The following is a 26,606-nucleotide window of genomic DNA, read 5'->3' on the forward strand; positions in this document are numbered from 1 at the left end:
CAGCTGCCAGTTACAATGACACCTGTGAGAGCTGGAACTCAACAGGACCGCCTTGCTTTCCCTGGTCTTGCAAGTTTTCCACCTTTGGCAGGGTGCAGTCTTACCACTTTTCTAGTGCTATTAGTGGAAAAATCTGAGCTTTCCTTCTTTAACAGGTTCCCGCCTTAGATTCCGGTTTTCACAGGTTATCCCCTTCCTTGTTTTCACTAGAAAACTACCTCATGGGCAGTCATCCACTAAACAGCTCAGAGGCGCTCCAGACCGATACACCTGCCTTTCCACGACAACGCAGCTTTCGAGAGGCCCCGTTTCGGTCTCTTTCCCTGAAAGGACAGTCAGAGACTGCCGAGGCGGATGTGGGCCTCGTGCCTGTTTGGGCATCTTGAAATAAATGCCCAGAAGACAGCTGTGCTCCCGTGACGGGGCAAGTGACAGGATAGTCCAAGTGTTGCCCCAGGGGTGGGCAGCACAGAAAACCTTCAGCAGGTTTGCTGTCAAGACGCTCTAAAGTCTGATGTGACCCAGAAAAGGCCGCTAGGCCATGAGACTGTGACACGGAAGTACATAAACCTGGGGTGGTGCTCAAGGCCAGTTCTGAGATGGTGGTGCTGGGTTTTACCTTCAGTATCTCTGTTATCCACGCTAAAGTGGACAGGAGCAGTGCCAGCTGTTCAAACTGGTAGCTATGTGCCACCCCACCCTCATCGGAGGCCTCCTGCACCTGATGGCTGGTGATGGTGGCTGTGGTTTTCAGCACCCCATCCCCCCACTGGCCCAGCATCCTCATCACTCATCCATGTTGTCAGGCCTTCACCCGGGCCTTCTCGACCTGAAGGTTGGGAATGGTGGCTGTGGCCTTCAACCCCTCCAGCCTCCTGGCCTGGCATCCTCACCGGCCATCCATGTCATAGGGTCTCCGGAAGGCGGGCCGCCGCTCCTGTTCATAGCGCAGCTTCTCCTGCTGGCGCCGCAGCTCCTCGCGCTCGCGGTGGATGCGCTCCTGCTCCTTCCTGCGCTCGCGTTCCACACGCATGCGCTCGCGCTCCAGCCGCTCGCGCTCCCAGCGCTCGCGCTCCAGCCGCTGCCGTTGGCAGTCCAGCTCCATGCGCTCCCGCTGGAGCCGGGACTTCTCCTTCCTCTCATGGAAGGCTTCCAGGCGCTGCTCCCGTTCCCGCTGCTCCCGCTCCCTGAGGGCAGAGAACCTGTCAGAACTCTCCTATTGGGTATGCCGTGCCAGAGAGCATCTCTGCAGGAGTCAGGGAAAACACCAGGCTCCTGGCATGTTTCCTGGTGACGTCACCCAGATCCTGCTGCCATTCAGCAGCTACCGGGTGGCAGGCACTAACCTACCGGTGCTAAGAGGCTCGATCAGCCAAAAGCCCCAATCGGATGATGTTTACTTTTCTCAAAGAAAAACAGAATCCCAAGGACAAGCTGGGAGAAAGGGAAGGTAAAGGAGAGGAGACACAGATTTAAGACCAGGAAGGTTTGGCAGAAAACCAGCACCAGCTGCTGTCAACTTCAACTCACGGCGGCTCCACGTGTCAGAGCAGAACTCTGCTCCGTAGGGCTTTCAGGGGCTGGGTTTTCAGAAGTAGACTGCCAGGCCTTTGTTCTGTGGCACCTCTTAGTAGACTCTCAAGCCAACCTTTTGGTTAGCAACCAGTTAGCAACTGAGCGCATTAAGTGCTTGCACCACCCAGGGACTGACTCCTAAGACTCAGCTCACAGCTGTCAAAATGAAGCCACATATTGCTGAGGAGGAGAAAGCGCAAAGCAGCATGACACCCAGGTCCAAGGGGGCTGGACGGTCAGTACCACTGTGGCGGCCGTGCACAGGAGACAACCTTTCAGAAGTGGTAACTGCAGCTGTGCGTGTGTGCTGGGGGTATACCGTCACTTTCTGTGTTATGGATTATCACAATGAACCTGCCTTTTTTTTCACACCTCCCCTCAAAAAAGACCATCTGCTTTTAAGGACAGGAGACTCCAGAGATATGGGGACGGACCATTGGATGCTGGTCCAGCATCAGAGGCCAAGGCCTCAGGTCACAGTGTCCAGGGGCCACACACAGACCACATGTCACACACAACATGCTTGGCAAAGATGACTGTGTGGGCCTGCAGCTGTCTGAAGACATGACAAAACAAGGCCTTTCTTTTCCAAACTGAAGGTAGCAAAGCTATGAACACCACGTCTAAGGCAAACAAACTCCAGGTGCCATCTTCATCCTATTTGTATAGAAGGTTTATTGACAGAAGCGCAACCACCAAAGCCACACATAGATGAGTTTCTCGGCAGGCCAAGGTCCCACTCTAGCTAAGGAAATGCTGCGAGGCACAAGCGGGCCTTGCTGAGCCTCAGGTCCTGACCCCTGATGTCTAAGGGACATTCTTGGAAGGTCCCGACCTTCCCTTTGGGCTCAGGGTAAATGTGCTAGAGCTCCTGGGAGGTTGCTCTCAGGCTCAGGAAGGAGACTGCCCCAGAGAACGTTTGGGCACAAGGGGAGCACCTCTGAAGGAAATCAGACACCCCCTGCCCAGCCCCCGGCTCACCGCCGCCTCTCCGTCTCCCGGATCTCCCGCTCCCGCTGCCTCTGGCGCTCCCGCTCCCGCTGCTCTTTGATTTTATCAAATGACAAGATGTCTCTCTTCTCTTTGCTTTCTGACTTGCGATCCTGACTCTTGGAGCTCTGTTGGGCAAAAGTGGTATATTGAGGTCAAAAAAAAAAAGTAAAGGTGCCTAATATGGGTTAGATGACCCCTTGGTCCCATTTGGTTTATATGGGAGGACTTGGTCTCAAACAACAGGCTGGGTCCAGCCTACCTGACTCCAAGCCCGCTTAAGAGCCTGGAGAACATCTTGCTCTCAGTCAAGAGACGTTAACAGAAGAGGCTGGATGAAACATCAGAGAACCGGCAGGCAAGTTTTGTAGAGCAGCCAAACCAGTACTCCATATGATGGCGAGGAAAATCTGGCTGCTCTGAGGCTGGCCCCCAGCAGCATGTGGGGCCTGTCCACACAGTGCCACTGCAGCCTAGCATGGAAGCTGGCAAACAGCTGTGTGGACAGCTGGGCGAGGGGCTGCACTTCTAAGTTGTCAAGTGCTGGCTCTGGCCTCAGGCAGACAGCCTTAAAATGGCCCAAGCCAAGGATGCTTTCACGTAAATCGAACTCCTGACAAAGTACAGAGCCCTTGTGGCACCACAGTTAAGGGCCTGGCTGTTAACTGAAAAGGCTGGCCGTCCGAACCCATCAAGCAGCTCCACAGGAGAAAAACCTGGTGATCTGCTCCCATGAAGATTATAGCCTAGGAAACCCTACAGGGCAGTTCTACTCTGTTACACGGGGTTGCTGTGAGTCGGAATTGGCTAGTAGCCAATTCCACACCACCTAACAACCAGGTACAAAACATGAAGGATCAACTTCCCTAAAGCTATTTCTGAGGCTCTCAAGGCAGCTTGGTGACCAGCACCTCCCGTGAATCCACAAACTCAGAATCTCTAGGGGCAGGTGCCTGGGAATGACATTTGAAAAAAAAACCCTGCAGCTTATTTTCTTAAGTAGCTCATACGGGGGTCAAATTTCAAAAAAAGATAAAGCAACCCAATAGAAAAATGGGCAAAGGTTACAGCCAGGTATTTTCTGCACAGAGGGGACCAGGGAAGACACGCAGACTGAATCATCCCAATGACACTCATCACCCGTGAGGCCGGCCCATGTTTTAAGATCTTCTGATCACAGGCTGGATGGGGTGAGGAGGGGACGGGGAGGTACACCTGGCACAGGCGGTCAGCGTGGCAGCGAGCAGGCCAGAGCTAAACATGTGGCTTCAGAAGCTGGCAGAGCCCCTTCCCAGTGACCTGCACACAGTATACCGCCATCAATGGAAGTGTCCTCGATGACTGTTCCAAAGGGCAATGTGAGGCCCTCCATCCAAAACAATGTGTCCATACCTTCTACCCCAGAAAACCTGCTGATAGGCTTTTGCCATGTAATGTAAGAGTCTTGCTAAAAAGCTAGGCGTATGAATAGGAGACCTGGTGGCCCAGGTTGGCAGTTTGAACCCACCAGTGGCACTGTGGGAGAAGGGCCTGGCAATATACTTCCATAAAAATTACAGCCAAAAAAACCCTATGGGGCAGTTCTACCCTGTCACATGGGGGCGCCATAAGTCGACATGCGTATGAATGCCCACCACGGCAGTTTTAACAGGGGAGGTAGCAACGACCAGACCCATCACATAGGGAACTGGTTAAAACAATCAGGATACACCAGGACCACAATACATGGATCCCAAAATGAGAGAAAAATGTGGAACAGAACCTTGAATTCTTAAAAAAAATCCAGACTTACGGGACCAGCTGAGACTAGAAGACTCCCTGAGACTACTGCCCTGAGATACTTTTTAAACCTTGGGAACAGGAACTACCCCCAAGGTCATCTTACAGCTAAGTAACACACCGCCTCACAAAATAAAAAATATCACCTGTGAATACTGTGCTTTTTATTTATTATTATTTTTTTGTTCCAACTCATGGTGACCCCATGTGTGTCAGAGTACTGCGCTGTTAAAAAAAAAAAAAAAATCTGTGTGAGACCAAACGGTCAACGAATACTTTATAACAAAGATGAGAGGATAAGAGACACGGAAACTAGATTAATGGAAATGGAATAACCAGAAGAAAAACAATGAGAACGTTCACACACTGAAGAATGCAACCAATGCCACTGAAGGGTTTGTGTGGAAATTGCGGAACAGGAACCTAAACTGATGTGTAAACCTTCACCGAAAACACAGTATTTTATATACGTATAAACAAAAACAAAGATCGAATACATCCATACACTGAATGATAAAACCAACTGCTGTCAAGTCATTTTTGACTCATGACGACCCTATGTGGGTCAGAGTAGAACTGCTCTACAGGGTTTTCAAGGCTCATCTTTTGGAAGGAGATCTCTCGGCCTTACTTCTGAGCTGCCTCTGGGTGGACTTGAACCTCCAGTCTTCTGGGTTAGCAGTTAAGCACGTTCACCATTTGTACCACTCAGGGACAAACCAAATAACACACAGCTTTTTAAAGGAAAAAGGAAATACATAAGAACCTGCATGAACTGCAAAGGCATTGTGCTGAGTGAAAAAAGCCAATCCCAAAAGGTCACACGCTGTACGATTCCACCTGGAGAATGCTGCCACAATGACAAGATTATAGAGTGGTTGCCAGGGGTCAGGGATGTGGCAGTAGGATTGGTGTGACTACAAACAGCAGCTTTGTGGTGACGGGACAGTTCTGCATCGCGAGGGCAGTGGTGGCTACACGAATCCACAGTTGAGAAATGCACACAACTAGACACACCTGGAAGGAGCCTTGGTGGCACAATGGTGAAAGTTTGACTGCTAAGTGAACGACTTAGAACCCACCCTAAAGGACCCTGGTAACTGAGTAAAACGGCCCCATGGGGCTTTCTATGCTGTGATCTTCACAGAAACAGCTCTGTGTACAACTCAGGAAATGTAGCTTTGACTCATGTACTTTGGACATGTTAGCAGGAGGGCTCAGTCCCTGGAGAAGGAAATCATGCTTGGTAAGGTAGAGGGTCAGTGAAAAAGGGGAAGACTGTGAACAAGATGGAGTGACACAGTGGCTGCAACAATGGGCTCAGGCACAAGAGAGATTTTACGGATGGCGCAGGACTGGGCAGCGTTTTGTTTTGCTGTACACAGGGTTGCTGTGAATCGGAACTCAACGGCACCTAACCACATCATCTGGTAACAGCAGACCCCGCACGGCACAAACGGTAAATGTGCCCTGCTGCTCACCAAAAGGTTGGCGGTTTGAATCCACCTAGGGGTACCTCACAAGAAAGCCTGGCCATGTACTTCTGAAAAGCCAGCCACTGAAAACCCTGCAGAACACAGTTTACTCTGACACACACGGGGTCGTCATGAATCGATTCCATGGCAACTGGTTTGGTTTCTATCTGGTAATACGAAAAACACTATTTTGGGTAGGTTCTTGGTTTTCCTTTGGGTAAATTTAATAGAAGAGGAAAAAATCAACTATAAAAAAATTTAATAAACTGCCCTCCAGCTCGAAAACCCTGAGTCTTGCCCCTCCTATCCCAGGGTAGGCTGAATTTTCTGAATCAATCGTCTTTTCAGAATACACCATAACCCGACAAATACTTGGCAAAGGGTCAGCCTAGATAAGAAAAGCAAATGGGTAGATACTGTTTGGAAAGAAACTTTAGAACTTAATTTCATATCTAAACAATGAAAAATATGCCTCCTGAGTACTTCAAAGATCTCTTACAATTTTAAAAGCCAAACACCAGTTTTTATAATAAAAATCAAACAGTTCTTCAACTGCCACTAAAGTCAACTGGACCCAAGATGGCCCAAGCAATACTCACTCTCTCTTTGGATCTGCTGGTGGTTTTCACGCTGATGACGGGCTCGCCTTTTGACTTGTCCATCACGACTGTCCGCTCCATTCCTCTGCTTCCTTCAGGAAAAAACGGCCATCTATTAAGTACGCCAGCACTCTAACTTCCCAACACCAGCACACCTGAGTTAAGACCCAGGTGTCGGACTCACGGGATCAGGCCAAGCGACTGATGCCAACCTTTGGGGTCCCTGCTTCTCATCTCTATTGACCAGGATATCAAGTGTTGAGCCTATCTGGCCCGCAGTAAGCACCGAGATATGGTGATACCTGATCGATCTTTGCTTGTCTGGGGTAAAGTAGCTGTGATCTGTTCACATCATACGAGTTAACTCCAGAGGTAAAATGCACTTTGCACGTGTACACAAACACATCCACCCAGAAATCCTTGCCCTTCACACTGAATCCTAGTAGCTCTAAGATAACCATTTTTATTTTACTTCCTCCCACACGCGTGTAAACCTCTGTAGAGCCTGGGCCTCCATGCTTGCAATCAGGCACTTCTGTTTTTGCGCTGCACGGCCTGACAACACGGGGGACGCCTAGGCAGATGGGGAGTGGGGGCTTCCTTCACCCACCAACAGCAATGAACGCTTCCAAACTGGCTCTTTCTCCCTCTGACATGGGAACCAGGCCCTAGCCGCTGGCACGATGACTTAGGGAGGTTTACAATACCTGAATGTGTTTTAAATATCTGTTCGTCGTGAGACTGCCGCTGTATTACCCTGAACGCTTAAGCTCTAACTCGCAATGCGCTGTACCAGATTTCAACGCTCTAGATAGCTGGGTTTTTTGTTTTTGTGTTCTCCAGGGATGGGTTTTATTTATGTTACAAAACGTTCTCTGGAGTCTCATGCAAATTCTAAGAAATGACAACATAAACGGGATGTTCCCAGTACCACCACCGTAACAGATAGATATTCGGAGGCTGTAGCTTCCTCTACCTCTCGTGCTCCGTCTGTCTTTATTACAAACACTGAGAAAGCCTGATGACACACTTGCAGAACTGCATCGAATTAGTTACGGGAACCAGGACTGCTCCCTCCTGCAAACTGCCCACTACATTCGGCCAAAGACTCGGGAATGGCAAGAACCCAGCTGCTGAGTGCACCAGCAAACATACAGCACACACCCCAGCGCCCCGACGCTACGCACAATGTCCTCAGACACTTCAAAGCCCCAGGCTCAGTTTCTTTAGTGGCTACATAAAAAAAAACCCAGACGTAGCAGAACTCAGCAAGACCAAACCAGACCGAACCTATCCCTGTCACTTCTGCCTCGCAGTGACCCCACAGGACAGAGTAGAACTGCCCCACGCGTTCCACGGAGCAGCCGGGAGACCCAAGCTGCTTTTTGGTTAGCAGCCGTAGCTCTTAGCCACTGTGCCCAAAGGGCTCTAATGCTCGGCGAGGTCACTTTTAAAAGGACGGCCGCCTCACCTTACCTCACTCGGCTGGCGCCCTAGCTATCCGACACTGGCTTCGCCTGCTGCCACTGCCACGTGCCAGACTTCAATCACCTGATTTCGTGACTCTGGATCGACTGGGAGGTCCCGGTTTCAGGTCATCTGGGTCTTTTTCTTCTTTCTTAATGTCTCCAGGCTTCTTTTCCTCCTTTCTCTCGCTCTTCTCTTCCTTCTTTGTTACGGTTCTATTTGCAAACATGGTCAATAAACTTGAATTGCTGAAATGCTGTAACAGCCCGGCTCATGCTGAGCGGCACCCGCACGCGCGTGGGCGTCATCCCCATGGAACCAAGCGCTCCGTCAGCAGTTAGGTGGGGATGATTTGAAAACCATGGTCATGGTAGCCCACCTCTCTCGGTGTGGTCACCATTTCTACTCGCGGTATCTGCCATAATTTAGAAATGTGCATAATGAAACGGGCGGGAGGCTTGTGGGGGCCGTTCTCCTCAAATGCTAGATACACCCGTACACAGGACAAGCATGCGTGCTGCTGGTACGCACTTGAGAAACACGCCGACTGTTTAAGAACAATTACTAGGAACTGATTTTAAACCTTTTCCATCATGTATGGATTATTATTTCTACGTTTTGTAGGGAGATAGTTTTTCCAAACACAGAGTCTATCTGAAGGTGGAGGGGCAACAGAGGACATCAAGTGCCTACTGAAGAGAGCAGTAGGCTCTCATGCTGAAAAACTAACACACCGCACCCAGTAATTTTTGCATACTTTTGCGGGGGAAGAGTAGCATGTTATGCACAGGCAGGTAAGGAAACTGTTAGTAACATTTCAAAGGAAGACAATTTTAAGTGCTGAACTAAATCATCTCAGCTATTCAAACTTGACTCCCATATTCCCTAATATCGTTTGTCTCCGACAGTTAAATTCCACACATACTAAATGCCAACCCTGCATCAGGCTCCCGGACAGGAGTCAGGTGCCGTGGGGTCCTCTAACAAGTGCCCTTGTCCTCTCTCCCTGCCAACCTGGGCCGAGATCTGTCCAGGCCAAGGGGACCTCTCGGCTCATCCTTTCTCCCTCCTGAACTTCCACAGCATGGAGTTTGGGCTGTTTTTAGTAATGTCCAACTAGTTTTAAAGATATGTGCCAGGACGATTAATGGTGTGCACCAGAGTTAACAACGGTGTGTGCTTTTGTTAGTGTATTGGGCTCTTCTTCTTAAAATAAATAAAAATTTGGTGATGGTTGTATAACACAGTGAATATAATTAACGTCACCGAATTGCCCACATAACCAAATTATACTAAGAAAAAGTCTGGTGGTTTGAACCCACCCAGAGGCTCAGAAGACAGTCGTGATGATCTGCACCCACAAGGCTGCAGCCTTAAAACCTACCGAGTACAGTTCTACTCTGCATGCACGGGGCTGCCACGAATCACAACTGACTTGATGTCAGCAAGCGACAGCCTACTAGGAAAGCTACATGAAGGCAAAAAATCCCCAAACAAAAAACAAAACTCGTTGCCGGCGAGTTGATTCTAATTCATAGTGACCCTACAGGACAGAGTAGAACTGCCCCACAGGGTTTCCAAGGAGCAGCTGGTTGATTCAAACTGCAGATCTTTTGGTGAGAAGCCTCGCTCTTAACCACTGTGCCAAAAGGGCTCCACAGGAAGGCAGTTTAGTTTTAACTGCGGTTAAGAGCAGCAGCTCTGATGGCTGAGACCCCTGATTTAATTAAACGTGGGCCTTGTTGCTTCCTAGCTGGGCTGTGTGACCTTGAGTAAGGCACTTGCCCTCTTTATGCTGGTTTCCTCTTCTCATACCTCACAAGATTGCCCCGAGAACTATGTGTACTGTTGCAGTTAAAACGCTTAACACAGACCACCTGATGTTAGCTCCTTATTTCTACCACCCTCTCTCCACAAACATGTCTCACTTCTGTAACGTACTTCAAAGACACCTATAACACCAAGACGTCTCAGCTGTTCCCCATAGGCTACCAAAACAGATTTTAGCAATGCCAACAGAATGTTTCTTTGGGGAAGCTGCTGACAGAATCATGGGTCTCCTTCCCAAGGACCTGAAGGCTAATGGGACACCCATTACTCATGGGCCTAGTGATTCCAGTTTGGCCAGGAGGAAAACTGGCAGTTACTTCTTTAAAAACCAAGTTCAACCTCTGAGTACAGACGATGCCCATGGACACGTCCATTCAACTACAGACCTCGCTGCGTAGAGCACAACAGGAAAAAATGGAATTACTCGGTGATTGACAGATTCTCTGCCAAGGGGCCAATTTTTTGAGTGGGAGTGGACCTTGAAGAGGAAATAGATCATTTTGACAATGTAAACACAACCAAGACACTCAGCTGGGAATATCCAGGTCCACCTTCACAAAGAGACAAGCCTTCAATTTTGATAAAAGTATAAATAAGCAACGTCTGCTCTGAAAGACGGGTCCCTATTTCTAGTTTGATTAAAAACACTTCTTTGATGAAAATAATACCTTGGACCTGTGGTCTACTGTGTCGAGGTACCCCAGAATGCTGCAACGAACTCCCAGAGCGCCCTGCGACACTGTACATTTTTGAGGGGAACACAGCAACACCTGTCATCTGTCAGACCCCACTCACACAACCAGCTGGAGGTGGTCTGCTTCAGCAGCAGCTCAGGCTACACTCCTCGGCATGACCTGATAGCTCTGCCCAGCTGGGTTCTTGGCAGCTGCTGTGACAAACGGCAAGAACTACGTGAAAATCACTGCAGACCAGGAAATGACTCCAAGGTCTGAGACGCTGCGGGGGATCCCAAAATTATTAAAGATAAAATAAAAATATTCTTTTTCATCTTATGTGTATTATTTTTTTCAAACAACTACTAAATTATCAGGACATAAACACTAAGGATCACTGGAATCTACTTCTAAAACTTATAGGTTGTTGCTGTGTGCCATCAAGTCAACCGCAACTCACGGTGACCCCGTGTGACAGAGCGGGGATTCCTGTGTTGTAATATTTACAGGAGCAGACTGCCAGGCCTTTCTCCTGTGGAGCCACTGCGTAGACTTAAACTTCCAATTTTTTGTTTATCAGCCAAGTGCTTAACAGTTGCTCCACCAGGGCTCCTTTATCTCACTCAATATCTGTAAACAGAAGGATGGACACAGACGGTGCAGCAAGATGCAAAAGCCACCTGGAATTTAAACAAGAAGCTGAAGAGGCTGTTTCCGTACAGAAGGAGATGAAGACCCGGGCGCTTGTTTCATGAGTGACACAGTGGCTGCCACCTGCCCTCCTCCCAGCCACCCCAAAAGAAGCGTGTTTAAAGTCACTTTACTTTTCAGTTTTGATCTCCACAGAGTGATGCCTGTCAACACTAGATGATTTTTCCTTCTTCACTTCACACTCCCTTCTCTCGGACAGCTTTTTCCCGGCAGGTTCATTTTTGGCCTAAAAAGACAATGCAGCTAGGAATGAGGAATGCAGTGGGTTTCCTCCCTTGAAAACTCCATGAGTTTTAACGGACAAGAAACGCCTCACCTTCTCTACGGAGATCATCCTTCCGTGCAGCTCCGTTCTGTGAAGGTGGCTAATACACTTGGTAGCCTCGTCTGACGTCGACATGGTGACAAAGCCATAGCACCGCGCCCCAGGACTGCGGGCATTGGTGACCACTTTGGCCCCAACAACCTTCACAAAAAAGGGCATTCTGATTTTCTTAGACATATAACTGAACAGCCTATTAAAATTAGTAACAGTTGTAACTGAGAAACAGAATTTCCACTTAATACATCTTACTTCACTGCAAACTGTTAGTTTTTCAGAATTGATTATTAAATTAGCTCTAATCAATCCTGGCCTATCAAAACACAATCGCTCTCCATGTAAAATCGTTTCTCGTAATGAAAAGCCACCAAAAACCCAGATAAATTTCACTGATCACATGTTCATTACCCAAAAATACTTCCGATTCTGGGACTGGTAGCGGGATGAGCTGGAGACGCACGGTGGTGATGGTTACATATCACGATGGGTGTGGTCAACTGAATTATACATGTAAAAATTGTTGAGCCGGCAATTTTTTTGTTATATATAATAATGCCACAATTTTAAAAAACTGGCAATAAAAACTTTCCATTCTGATCATTTTCTCCAATTCCACTGCAGCCATGGATAGCTGAGGGGACATCCACTTGGCAACACACCCTGACCCACACATACTAAGTCTGAGACCAGCTATGACACAGACGTAGCCTGTCAAACGTGCCCTCACAGGGAGAGGTCTTCTGCTCTGGTCTAACAAACATTTGCCCTCCTGCCTAAGGCAACTCAAAAAATGGACGAAATGCAGGCAACTACATTTTCAGACATTGACATCAGGCCACACAGGACAGTGACCCAAGAGAGGGCAAGCACGAGATGAGCCTGATAGTCGCCACAGCTTACAGAGGTCTCCAGACCATGGGCAGGGCCGGGAGCAGAGGGGGTGGTATCCCTGAGGTGAGGAGACGGAGCCGAGAATCTGAGGAGATCGAGGCAGCTAGAACGCAGAGACCACAGTACCAGAAAGGAGTAGGGCTGCACGCAGAGAGCTCCAGAAGGGTCCCCAATGAGTAGAGGGCTGAGCACTGAGCAGCGCATGTGTGTGAGAAAGCCATCAGAGGCTGGGACAGTACCACCCCCAAGGAGCAGAGGGAATAGCCCCCACATGTACTCAGGACTGCAAAAAGGTCACTCTTCCCAACAGCCAGAATGGAAGAGCTTGTAAGTCACAGGGCATCAAGCAGAATACTCAGAAGGGTATTTTTCCTCAGTAAAAAGAACAAAACAACAACAAAAAAACAAAATTAGCCTCAAGCTAAAGGCTGCTCTGGTCCTGACAACAAAACATCAAAGCAAGGATCAAAAGGCTCAAATTGTGTCCAACTGCTTAACTGTGCCCAGAAAAAAAGGGCCAATAACAGTCACAGGAATGTAAGAATAGCCAGGAAAGTGAAGTTCACAACCCCTGGTAGCCAATCAAAAATCACTAGGCACGCAAAGAAACAAAAAACAGGAGCCGTGATGAACAGGAAAAAGGAAAAAAGAAACAGACCCACAAATGACACAGATGACAGAGTTAACAAAGATACCAGAAACTACTGAAAATCGAAACGGGGACAAAAAAACCCAGCAAAGTACCCCAAACACATCAAAATCAAATTTCTCATGATAAACAGAAAAATCTCCGGAGCAGCTGCGACACACACTGAGGAATAAAGGTCAGAATGACAGTGGCCAGAAGACAATGGAGCAGCATCTTCACAGTCAGAAAGAAAAACAGCCAACCTGGAACCCTACACCTGATGAAACGATCTCCCCAGATGACAGCAAAGTAAGACTCCTCCAGACTTTGCTCTACAGGGAATGGTAAGGAAGTCCTCGAGGAGGAAGGCAAAGGATACCAACTGAAAACCTGGGTCTACACAAAGGAACGAAGAGCACTGGGAATAATAAACATGGGGATTGATGTAAAGACTTTTTTCCTTATTTAAAAATTGCCTTAAAAAATCATCATTTAAAGCAAAAACAATCCTGTATTCCGTGGTCTATAAGACAGAAGTAAAAGGTGTGACGACAGTAACACTGCGGCTGCAAGGGAAGAACTGGAAGCACACTGTTGTGAGGTCTTTCTGTTATACACAAACTGTTAATTATCACTGGAGACAGACTACAGTGTGTTACAATGTACTATATAATTCCTTAAAATGCAACTACTAAAAACAGGAAACAGAGTCTAACTACTAAGCCAACAAAGGAGACTGAATTAAAAAAAAAACAAACCAAACCCAACCCATTGCCATCAAGTCAATTCTGACTCATAGAGACCCAAGAGGACAGAGTAAACTGCCCAGAATCACAAAAATCTTTGTTTGAAAACAGACAGAGAAAGAGAAAAGGGCACAGAGAACAAACGAGACCAACAGAAAACAAAGAGAAAGACCGTGGATTTAAACCAGCCTGCACAAAATGTAAATGTGCCTGTAGGACTTTCAAAGAAGTAGGTGGTAAAGCTAGCAGCTTTGGCAGGTGCAAAGAGCCCGAGACTCAGAGCCCTGACCCATCTCTGACCCAGTAAGTCAACTTGAACCAGCCATTTCCTCTCCCTGGGACTCAGTGTCCCCATTTGAGAAATGGCGAGTTGGAGGCCATGCTTTCCAGGTGCCCGCTGCCTCTGCCTGTGTGTGTTCCGATTAGAGAGGGTGGAGGCGTGTGAGGAGAGCCCCCTCTGCACAGAGCACCTTGTGCAGGCCAGGAGCAGACAGCAGCTCTAACAGAGACAAAACTTCCCATCCTCTGCTCTCCACAAGGTCAGGGAGCTGGGCCAATCAGGGGCTCACTGAACCTTCCAGCAAATTACACTCACAAGGACATCACTACTGAAGATACATAAAGTCCAAGTGATACACTCCAGTGTCGCTGCCCCCCATTCCTCGCCCCCTGCTGCGCCCTCTGTCCTCGAGCGCATCACAACAGCCTTTGATTAGTTCATGCAAAGTGTCAGGCCTTGTCCTGCCCTGGGCTTTTCCTCTGTTGTGTTGCTTTTGAGCTCCGTTGGCACGGCCAGCCCTATAATCTAATCACTCAGCTCTCAGCTGAAAATACCATGTCTGCAGCAAGGCTTGCTGAAGCCACCTCCCACCTCTAACCCTCACTCATGGCATGCACCCTCCTTAGTGTACTCGTCGTAACACACAGTGTGCACTTATTTCTCGAACGTGATTTTCTCCCTAGGCTAAGACCTCTGAGGACAGTGAGTGTATGTTTGCTTCTGCTTCCTCACCACAGCCCGGGTCAAGAAGGAACTCAACAAGATAACTGAACGAACGAGTAAAGTTATGGCTGTAATAGTTTTCCAAATCTTAAAGACATTTACTGCTAAAAATAATTCAATACAATGATTGCTTTTCCTCGGCCCTGTCTGCTTAAGTCGCAGAAGCATTAACTGGTCCCTGACTGGGTGAGAAGACCTAGACAAAGGAACAGGTTGGGCAGTCAGATGCAGCAGCATTGTCCCTACACCGAGTGGTACCAAGCTTACCTCCCTCTTAGAGGGCTACTTCCAGTCACCCAGGGGACCGGTGCTGTCCCAAAAGCTTACAATAACTGTTTCACTACCTAACTGCAGGACAAGGGAGTCATTTAAAAATGCCCTTCAAGTTCCTTGGAAGGTTTCTGAATTGCATTGTTTTTCTCCTGCCCCTGAGAGCAGCAGAGTAGTGATTTATTTTTAAACCACCACCATGATCTACCGATCACACTATATACATGAAATGCCAGAAAATATAAAAGTAACCATTTGCTTACTTTTTCCACGAGTTTATTTGCTTAATAAGGAAAAAGATTTGGAACGACACCTCTACAGGGAGTTTGGTACAAGCCAAAAAACAATGGCTTCGGGGAGTCAGAAAGAGCCAGCGGAGCATCTGGATTTTAGCTACTTATACAACAGATCTTCCGAGCAGTGTTTTAACAGGCCAATGAATCACCTCCTTCATTTGCTATCCACTCAGAAGCAGGAAACAAAACAAGGTGCGTTACGCAAAACTGGGGCGTTCTGCCCCGCTTTGAGATTTCTTTTGAACAGAAAAGAGAACCAATAAAATTACCTATTGCGGGAAATAATTTTCTAACCTTTTAAGTTTTTAGGCCCAAATCAAGGTTGGATGATGTTATGAATTGAATCATGTCCCCCCAAAAGATTCGTCCAAGTCCTAACCCCAGTACCTGTGAACGTGACCTTGCTTGGAAACAGGGTCTTTCGAGATGTTAGTTAAGCTAACGTGAGGTCATACTGGAGTAGGCTGGGGTCCTAATCCTCTATGAGTGGTGTCTTTATAAGAAGAAAGGAAAACAGATACAGAAGGAAGTCACTCATGGAAGACAAAGGCTGGCATGATGGCAGAGCTTGGAGCTGTATGTCTGTAAGTCAAGAAAACCAAAGACTGTCAACACCACAGAAGTCAACCTCCTCAGGAGCCTTCAGAGTGAGCGTGGCCCTGCTAACACCTTGAGTTTGGACTCCAGCCTCCAGAACAGTGAGACAATACATCCCTTGTGTTTTAAGCCTTCCATGTTGTGGTGCTTTGTCACAGCAGCCACAGGACAGGAACACAGACGGCAAGACATCAGAGAGCATACCTTTCCATATTTGCTGAAAAGGTTCTTCAGATCAGTCGCTCGGGTGGTTGAGGACAGTCCACTAACCCACAGGTTCCTACCAGAACTGCTGCTAACACGACCTGGTGCAAGGAGATGACCACACTTTACCTCAGAGCATAGCGGGAAGCACAATCATTCTTAAGACGGTTGCACTCTTGTAAAATCCTAACAACATCCAACTTCTACTTTTCTGACACGAGAATTTCATTAGTGCCAACATTTTTGATGGAAGGTAAAAAATCCAGATGGCAGAAATATCTCTCAGATTCCTTACTCAGGAACAATCACGTCTATCTCAGTGTTACACTGAAATAACGTCTTTGATGATCAACCAAGACACCAGTTTCTAAAATTCTTGTTACATTACCATTTAGTGAGTAGACAGATTCCTGTCCTATGATCTTCAAGAGCCCATAAATGACAATCGCAGAACCTCACCAAGAGTGAAAACTAGTCTTTCAAGATATCATTATATGTTTAATTCCAATACCCCACGACAAAACAACTAGAAATAAACCACTGGATCTAAAATGAGGGCATTGGCAGGCCCCTCCCTCCCAAAATAAGGGACCCATAGGAGGCTCCCATCCACGTAAATTAAATCATACCTTTTTCGTCTTTAATGATTGGCTTTATATCTTTTTCTTCCTTAAAAGAGCTAGAGACAAAAGTTAGTGTTACTCACACAGGGAAAAAACGAAAAGGAACTAAATTAAAAGTATGACGTGCTAAAACTGAATACCTACCAGAAAATTAGTCTGAAATAAAATTCTGACACCTTTGCAAACTTATATTGGAAATCTGACTCCCCAAAAAATACAATGTCAGATTCTTAAAAGTCAACTTGATTTAGCTGAAGATAACCACTAACAATTTAAGAATACAACCATGGTAGGTTGAGAAAAAGAAAGGGATCAAGTCACCCACTAAAAGATACACAAAGGGAAATCACTCAAACATTCTTTAGAAGTTAACTACAGCTGCATCAGTCTGGCTGGCCAATTGCAGAAAAACAGCTTATGTGTGTCATTAAACGATCAATGAAAAGGAGATAGCGTCTGGTCTAAAACTGAGAAAAAACAAACCTCATTTTCTGATCAGCGCCCTCACTGGTTGAGGACTCTTTAGGAGCCGGAGGGACTTCATTACAAGCTTCAAAATCAAACTTCTTCACGTCTTCTTTGCTATCTCTGGGCTCAGGGCTTGAGGCTTCCCGGGGGGGCGCTTCTGCCACCTCCTCGCTAGAGGCGTCCGCGTCCTCTGCGGCTCTACTACTCTGCTCAACTGGCTTCTCTAGCCCTACAGGCTCACAGTCCGTCCTCTCGCCATCGCCTGTCTGCTCCACGGGCTCCCTTTTCACTACCGCTAACAGGGTGTCTGCCTTGCTCCACTGAGCGTGTGTTGACTCGCTGGCCAAATCTAAATCACCCTCCTCCTGCTCCTCCTCCGGGTGAGCGCTGTCAAAAAGGTCCTCTTCTTCCGCGAGCTTTCTGTCTGGCCCCACGCTACTTGTTTCCTGTGCCAATGGCTGCTCCAGCTCGGGACCTTCTTCTTTTCCTGGCTCAGATTTACAAGTTTCCCCCAAAATGTCGAGTATTTTCTCATTTTCTACGGATTTAACAGGAATAGAATGGCACAAGGTTTAATGACCAGGGAAATAAAGCAATCACAAATGCGGAACTGGCACGGCTGCCACACTAACATGAAGAGAAGGGCTAGCTACACAGAGATTGGAAAACCCGAGGGTACACAACGTTACCTGCTCCGACTACCTGCACGCCAACCGACTACTGCATTAAGCCTCTACGCTACAGGGAAGAGACAAGGCCCCCAGAGATTTAAACACCTACAACCACTGGGCTGTTTCTCCGCAGTCTTCTTCGTGTGATCGTTCCAGTCTGGGTCTTCCGACTTATTCTCCAAAGTCCAAGGTGCTGAACTGAATGCAATCACCATTCAACGAACAGCTCAATTTCCAAATTTCTTTGTATTTCTTTTAACAGAACAGTCCAACAGGAAAACCAGAAACTCGTCCGACGGCGGGAGAGAAATGCAGTCCGGAAGGGGAATAACATGTTGGAAACTTTCCTGAAGAAACTCTGTTTTGTCTTCTGGAGTCCAGTCACTTCTCGGGTTAGAACTGCCCTGACCGCTGCTTCAGCCTACCTTAACTGCATTAATCAGAACGGCAGCAGCGAAATATCACAAGATCTGTTTCATGTGCAGAAACACATGTAAGTATCATGGGGGGGAATGACTTAAGGCCACTGTATACGATTAAAGAGATGGCAATAAATTATCACTGCATCTCACCAAATGTATTTGACCTCAAGAAACCATAATACCACTTCAACAGATCTGGTGATATGAATGGGTTTCCAATCTCTGATCCTTGTATGATCTGGATTGTCCACCATTAAAACAAACTACAAGACGTAACACAGCTTAAAATATACATAGCTTTAAAAAAAAATAGTAGTGGGAAAACTCGCAAACCATAACTGTTGTGTTTCTGTTATCAGTACCTGGCTCCAATAGAGGTTCTTCAATACCCTATTTTAAAAAGAAAAGAAAAAGGAAAGGGAATCTACACGGCACTTTAACAACAAGGCAGATAGATACATTTTTCTGGCTAACATCCACTACTGCCCAGCCGATTTCAACTCACAGTCACCTGATGGGACGAAGTAAAAGTGCCCCTGCAGGGTTTCCAAGGCTGGACACCTTTATGGAAGCAGACTGCCACATCTTTCTCCCGTGGAGCAGCTAGCGGGTTCGAGCTGGCAACCTCTCAGTCAGCAGCCGAGCACTTAACCACTGGGCTACCAGAACGCCTCTTCCCCAATACAGGTGCCGATCGTCAGTAAATAAAATAAATGCCGCTTTCAAAAACCTGACTGCACTCCAAGTCTTCAAATTTAACACAATTCAGTGAAGACAAGCTCATTTTGCTAAGTTTCTCTCTGGCAGAGATGAGGTAATAGTAATTAATGCTTAGCCTGACCAATTCTCCCCTCAGGGCTTGTTCACACCACCCTCATTCCCAGCCCCAGCCCTAGCCCTAGCCCCAGCCCCAGCGGCCTCTGCCGCTGCCACGTTCCTCTGTCTCAGGGCCATGGCTCGCCCTTCTTTCTGCCCCCAACTCTCCTCTCTCTCTTTAGCCGGCTGCCTCTCACACAGCCTGGCCGCCCAACCTCCCTCACTGCCCTGTTTCCTTGACGAACACGCCTCCCTCACTTGACTGTCAACCCTGACACTCTGTTTTGCTCAACCTCTTATCCCTAGCACCTTGCACAGTTATTGCTGTTGATTCCGACTTACGGTGACCCCATGTGACAAAGTACAATTGCCCCATTGGGTTTTCTAGGCCGTAATCTTTATGGGAGCAGATCATCAGGTCTTTCTCCCGTGGAGCTGCTGGGCGGGCTCAAACCGCTCACCTTTAGGTCAACAACTGAGCATTTAACCGCTGCATCACCAGGGCTTCTTACCTAGCTCAGTATCAATGCCCCATCACTCATTTTCACACACACACACACACACACACACACACACACACACACACACACACACACACACACACATCCTTTCAGCTAATCACTCATCCAAAGGTTCCCACAACCACACAGAACCAGGTATTAACTCACTGGAGTTACTTTGAAGTCCAGCGATGAAGCATCCAAAGTGTCCCTGATGCGTTCCCCATCCATCTGCAAAGCAAGATAGAAGAGGACTTTGTGGAGACCAGGGCTTCGAACCGGTTCATTCTGGTTTGAGCCCCTGCTGAGAATTTGCCTTTCCATCCAGATGTACTGAATCAGAATCTACATTTTAATTAGATCCCTAGGTGATTCTTATGTATAATAAAATTTGAGAACCACTGCTCCACTAGTGGGTCTCAGAATTGGTGCCTAACCAGCATTGTTAGCATCGCCTGGGAACTTGTTAGAAACGCACATTTTCAGCAGGGGTTTGAACCAGAATGAACCAGTTCGAAGCCCTGGTGGAGACCAGACACAGCCAGGAATGTCAAGGCCAACACCTCGCTCCTTTTTGGGCAGCCTGGGGGTCTATTTTTCCCAGGGCATCTACTGCCATAGGAAGTGTACTGTCAGATTATTTTGTCTCGTCACCTGCCTCCCTGCCCAAGTGCATGTGCTACAAGGACTGTGTAGCACCAGAGAAATTGTCTCTGACAGTGGCTCACAGACGGTGAGTGCTCTATTGATATTTGCTGAATGAACAAACACATTTATTTCCCAAGCAGTTTATATAAACCAGTGATCCACATCCCCCACCCAATCGCAGAATTTTCAGAGGAAATCCAAAAGGAAAATGGTTGACTTTGCACTCTTCTGCTTTTACTTGGTAGCAATGCTTTTTAAATAACACTAGCCAAGCACTTCCTCCTAGGCCACTTTGTTTACAATAAACATATAACAAGATTTTTTAAATTGTTAAACAACCATTATCTTAAGTTTGCTAAAGTTGAACGCCTTTTATACAAAATGCAAAAATATCCTTTTCAAATATTTTGCTTTTATTTCTGTTCCTAGGTTGGAACCAAGGAGCCCTGGTGGTACAACGGTTAAGCTTAGCTGCTAACCAAAAGGCCCGAGGTTTGAGTTCATCCAGCAGCTCCTCTGGAGAAAGACCTGGCAATCTGCTCCCATTAAAAAAAAACAAAAAACCCCTGCTGTCGAGTCGATTCCAACTCATAGTGACCCTATGGGACAGAGCAGAACTGCCCCATTGGTTTTCCAAGGAGCAGCTGGTGGATTGCAACGGCTAACCTTTTTGGTCAGCAGTCGAACTCTTAAACACTATGTCACCAGGGCTTCATTCAGTAAAGATTAGAGCTAGAGAACCCTAACGGGCAGTTCTACTGTCACATGCGGGTGCTAGGAGTTGAAAATTGACTCAATGGCACCTGACAACAGGTTTGAACCTATACCCCCAATGCTTCCGTTAACCAAGAAGTCACAAACCACATACATGCTCTGAAAGTAGTGAGCACTTACGTAAGAGTTGAGGAAAGAGGACAAATCAGGCGGTCAGTGCCACACTTTCAAAGTGTGGCAATGTTTAGAGTTCTAACATGATTTCTGACCTTAAGGTTTAATGTTCAATCCTACAAGGCCACTTTTTCCCAAGGTTTAAAGTTGTCAGGTGCCACTGAGTTGACCAGGGTATCACCAGGTCTTCTCCCATGGAGCTGGTGGTGGTTTGAACCGCCAACCTTTTGGTTAGCGGCCAAGTACTTAACTGTTGTGCCACCAGGGTACTTTTTCTTCAGTATTATTTACGTCTTTTTGTACAAGCGTCTGACCTTGGGCATAGAGAACAACTTTTAAAATATCAACAAGATTATCTAAATGACGACGTTCTAAGCCATTTTTGTTTTCTTCTGATTACCTATGTGTGTGCTTTACAGCTACTTTTATTAAAGAAAGACACAGTGCCAGCAGAGTCAGGAGTAAGAGGAGGATATGGAATGCGCGGCTAATTGCCTCCATGAACGATGGCTTCCTTTGCCATGAGACCAGAAGAACTGGATGGTGCCCAGTTACCATTACTGAAAGTTTTGATCAAAAAGTCTATAGGAGGATCCTGATCAAAGAGAGAAAAATGAAGAACAGAGTTTCAAATTCTCATGGAATCCAGTATTTCTGGAATCCCACAGGCTCGATGAACCCCTGAAATGACTGTCCTGAAATAATCTTTAAGCCTTAAACCAAAAATATCCCCGAAGTTTTCTTTAAACTAAATAGTAAGTTAGCTTATTTAGTAAAAAAAACTTCTGCCTTGAACATAATACTCTTTTGCAGAACTATCTACATGGGATTAAACTGACAACAGCCATTTGAAAGATCAGATAGGAAGCTTAGAATACAGTGTTCACGTTAACAGAGGATAAGAATGCTGGTACAACTCGAAGAATGTCATCGTCACTGAATTATGCGTAGATAAACTACTGAATTGGTGTTACGCTTGCCTGTGAATACTTTCAACAGTTTAACTTGGTTAGTAAAAGGAAATATTATTTTGTTATCAACTGTGTCAGCTTCTTACTTTATGGCTTATATCAAGCTTAGGAAGTATCCTCCAATACTACAGAAAAGCAATCCATTGTAGTTAACACCTTACCTAAACAGAATTTTAAATGAATAAAATTTACCACCAAGGCTTAAACGCCAAATTAGGTATCTACGGCAATTTATTTGGATGTTAAATGTTTTTCCTCCTATCAACAGCATGCGGTCATACGGGAGTGCCTTGGGACTCCTGCCACAATTTCACCACGTCTCCGAGTTACCTACAGCATGTCCTGGGAGCTGAGCTGGAAGTTGTCTGAGCTGTGCAGCCACATATTCTTTGCTGTCGCAAAGGGAATACAGAATGCTGTCCGTGCCATCCTCCTCAAAGTCTGCAGCGCTGCCGTTATCAGCTTCAGTGTCATCTAACACACTAATATCCATCATGTCAATATTCTGCAAAGTCTCCAAACCTGCTTCCATATCCTCCTGTGAAAGGGAATAGGAGGCATAAGTGACCATGTGCGCCAGAATACAGAGCTACTTCTGCCATCTCCACTGTTGACTCCACATACCTGCCCATCTCTGGAATCTTCCTCCAGGCCATTATCTTCTGTGCCTTCCTCCTCCGTCTTCTGTCCTAATTAGAGTAATTGTTCAATCAGATTACACTCAATTTCTGGTATCACGATTCATTTACGTAGCACAATGTACTTCAACCTTGGTGACAACATGCTATAGTGCCACTAAAGAAGTGTCCTTTCTTCTACCATGAGTAATTTTGTCTCAATTAGTCTTCTCAGTAAGCCATCAACTGAGACTTGGGACTTCTGTAATACTGGAGCTTCCGACCTAAGATGGGCTAGAAAAAAAGGCCTGGCCATTTACACCTGAAAAACAGCCAACGAAAACCTTATGGGCCACAACAATCTGATCTACAACAGTTCATGAGGATGGCCCAGAACGGGCAGTGTTTCCCTCCGTTGCACATGGGGTGACCACGAGTAGTGGACATCTAGTGGGCTGGAGGCCAGGGATGTTGCTCAACGTCCTACAAGGCAAAGGACACCTCCCTACCACAAATAATGATTTATTCAGCCCACGTTGTTAATAGTTCACCATACAATGCCTTGCAATTTTAAAAACGCAGGGATGTGTTTGTGAAAAGGACATGGATGGGACCACTGATGACAGTGGTTAAAATTAGAGATAATTTTATTTTTGTTGTTGTCAGGTGCTATCAAATTGGTTCCGATTAATAGAAATCCTATGTACAACAGAACAAGACACTGTCCAGTCCTGTACACATTTTTGAATTTCCCAACTTATCTAAAATTTTATAATTTTCTTAAAAAAAGTAAGAAAATTTAACATAAAAAATTCCAGTCTAACAATCCCAAGTATTGCTTTTATACCTCGTATAAAACTTAATCTTTTATCAACAATTACCTTAAAAACTTATTTATATTACATGTCAGGCACCATGTGGTACAAAAATGGTTAACATGCACACTGTTCACCAAAAGGTTAGCGGTTTGAGTCCGCCCAGATCCACTTCGGAAGAAGGGCCAGGGAATAGACTTCTGAAAGATCGGCCACTGAAAATGCTATGGAGCCCAGTTCTAGCTAATAAACATGGAGTCACCAGGAGTCACCTTTAAGGCCACTGGTTACTGTGATCTCTACACCTCATTATTTAATACTTCCAACGACGCCAGCAGGTTTTACCGTCTGCACCTGACACTAAGAATGATTTGGCTCCAAATATGGGAGTCTTCAAAACTCAGCTCTACTGCTTCTCATTACATCTAACCACAGCGTGCGTGTCCTTTGGAAATACAGTGTCTAAAAATGTCTAGTAATTACACCCAATCTCTAGGCCTCTAAATAGCAGTCGGTAGTGCCCACACAGGATCCGTAAAGGAGAGCAGCAGACCAAAAAGCTTCCCAAGTGCAGTGGGGATGACAAAAACACAGTGGACAGACAGGCTGTACCACCACCCATGGGCCAGGTCTTGGTTGGCAAAGAGCTGACGGGGTGGTTGGCACAGACTTGGGAAAATGACATTTTCGTCCCACACAGACCCTAATTCAAAAACGTAATCTTTGAAAACACACCCACGAGTTTTCAACAGCTTTGCCTGTTTACATGACTTAGGGGAAAGGAGTCTTCTGACTTGTCTTGAGAAGTTTTCCCTAAGGAAGTTGAGCAATTCTTTAACTTTTTGAAAGAAGGCAGTTACTCAAGAATCCCAGGTATCAGTCGAACTCAGTTGTAGTATCTGGAAAACACTTGGTCAGTGCCTCCTAATCAACGGTTTTATCCAATTAGGAGGATCTACCTCAAACTACACAACCAAATGCCCAGATGCTTCCAAAGAATGTCGCCAGCTCAACTTGGAAAATGTAGACCTGTAGGGACTGTGCTGTGGGTCACCTCTCTCAGGAGCCTCGCTGGCGGTAGTCAGTATTAGTTGCTATCAAGTCGCCCTCAATTCACAGCAACTCCACATATGACAGAATGAACCGCTGCATGGTCCTGTGCCACCCCCACGATCGGTGGCAAATCAGACCATGGTGATCTATAGGGTTTTTGTTGGCTGGTTTTGGGAATAGATGGCCAGGTCTTTCTTCCTAGTCCATCTTAGTCTGGAAGCTCTGCTAACACTTGTTCAGCAGCCTAGCAACGTGCCAGACTTTAACGACCACTGACAGAGGGCAGTGGCTGAGGTGTTGTCCAGGAATTAAACCCTACATGGAAGGTGCGAATCCTACCAGGGAAATCACCACTGCCCCCAGGGCTTGGTTAGCTCTCTATAAAAGGAAGGCGACAGGACCAGATCTTCTAAACCCTGCTAAAACTGAGGCTACAAACGTTCTCTTTACAGCCACATCTGTAACTCTTATTAAAGCTTTTCTGACAAAACGCTAACTCCAAATAGCTTTGATTTGACCTAAGTTTTCATCCAGACATTCAAATAGGCATTTGAAGCCCTCAGCTAAGGCCCGTGTTAGGGGCCAAAAACATTTTGATTAGTTAAGTCTTGAACCTCAGTGTTAAATCAGCAGCTACATAAAAAAAACTGTGGTGTTTTTAAGTCTTCTTCACAACTATTCAAAACCAGACTCTCAAATCATGAATGATTTAACACCTAACCCCCAGAGGCATTCGTATGTTTCCTACTGTAGACCAGTCTCTCACATTCCGTATTTGCTTGGATAGACCAACCTTAGAGCTGAAGTATGGACAGTGACATGAACAGCACAACTGCATCAACGTGTTAAAATTTAAGCTCACGTGCCTCATATAACCTACATCGTAAAAAATTGAACCTTTAAAACATAGGCTTAAAGTTTAAACAATTTGATGAATTATGAAAAAGTCCTTCCAGGAAAAATTGTTAAACTGAATTTTACTTAATTTGCCAATGTTTTAGTTTCTTTCTACTTTCGAAGCAGCTGTCCTCCATTGTCTGAAATTCAGTGCTTCTTCAGATGAACGCAACATGAACAGCTGTGAGAATTTTTCTGTGTGGCACCTTTCAAAAAAAGCCTACAACACAAGAGTTTTCTATTACATTGTCCTTCTCACTGAAAATCTAATGACGACGATGATAGCCCACTAGTCAAGGTTCCAAAGTCGTAGAAAATTAAATGTTTCCAAAAATACATTGGTATCAGCTATAAAAAGGAATGAAGTACTGATACATGCCACAGCACTGACAAACCTAAAAACATCATGCAGAGTTAAAAGAAGCCAGACACAGAAGGGCACGTGTTATACAGTTCCGTGTATACGAAACGCCCGTAAGAAGCAAACCCCTAGACAGGAATGAGATTAGTGATTGCCTAAGACCGTCAGAGGCAACATGAGCAGTGACTGCTTAATGAGCACATGGTTTCTTCTGGACTGACGAAGGTGTGAAATTAGACAGGGGTGACGGTGGTACATCCTTGTAAATACGCTAACAACCACTGATGTGTGTGCTTCAAGTGAATTTTATGGTATGAAAAACGTATCTCACTTAATACAAATGCAAGTCACCCGACTGTACGTGTAAAAAGTGTTGAAATGGCAAATATTTTATTACTTACAAACTTAGTACAGAAGAAAAATATGGGGATAAAATACCAATGCAGTACAAATACCCCAACAACACATTTTGGACCTAGCAAAGCTGGATCCTATTCGATTTGGAAAAGGCCTTGATGGTGAAACGGTGAGGTGCTCAGATACTAACCAAAAGGTTGGCAGTTCAAACCTACCCAGTGGCTCTGTGGGGAAAAGACCTAGTGATCTGTTCCTGTAAAGATTCAAAAACCCATTGGCGTTCGGTTGATTCTGACTCATAGCAACTCTATAGGGCAGAGCAGATCTGTCCCATAGGGTTTCCAAGGAGCTCCTGGTGGATTCAAACGGCCAACATTTGGTTAGCAGCTGTAGCTCTTAACCACTACACCACCAGGGTTTCCCCTGTAAAGATTACAGCCTA

General features: G+C 46.2%; 1 protein-coding gene across 1 annotated transcript in view; it reads right to left on the minus strand.

Moving 5' to 3' along the window:
- Positions 1-26,606, minus strand: part of SAFB2 (scaffold attachment factor B2) — a 36,759-nt gene that overhangs the window by 7,840 nt on the left and 2,313 nt on the right. Inside the window, exons 3-15 of the mRNA XM_049876501.1 lie at positions 22,689-22,753; positions 22,399-22,602; positions 19,726-19,788; positions 18,604-18,631; positions 17,164-17,686; positions 16,687-16,736; positions 16,058-16,158; positions 11,417-11,566; positions 11,214-11,326; positions 7,970-8,100; positions 6,419-6,510; positions 2,557-2,693; positions 894-1,187 (exon numbers count right to left, since the gene is read on the minus strand). Of these exons, the coding sequence (XP_049732458.1) occupies positions 894-1,187; positions 2,557-2,693; positions 6,419-6,510; positions 7,970-8,100; positions 11,214-11,326; positions 11,417-11,566; positions 16,058-16,158; positions 16,687-16,736; positions 17,164-17,686; positions 18,604-18,631; positions 19,726-19,788; positions 22,399-22,602; positions 22,689-22,753 (1,951 nt within the window). The remainder of the gene's footprint in view (positions 1-893; positions 1,188-2,556; positions 2,694-6,418; positions 6,511-7,969; positions 8,101-11,213; positions 11,327-11,416; positions 11,567-16,057; positions 16,159-16,686; positions 16,737-17,163; positions 17,687-18,603; positions 18,632-19,725; positions 19,789-22,398; positions 22,603-22,688; positions 22,754-26,606) is intronic.

The sequence above is a fragment of the Elephas maximus genome, chromosome 3 (genome assembly GCF_024166365.1).
Source record: "Elephas maximus indicus isolate mEleMax1 chromosome 3, mEleMax1 primary haplotype, whole genome shotgun sequence".
Lineage (NCBI taxonomy): Eukaryota > Metazoa > Chordata > Mammalia > Proboscidea > Elephantidae > Elephas > Elephas maximus.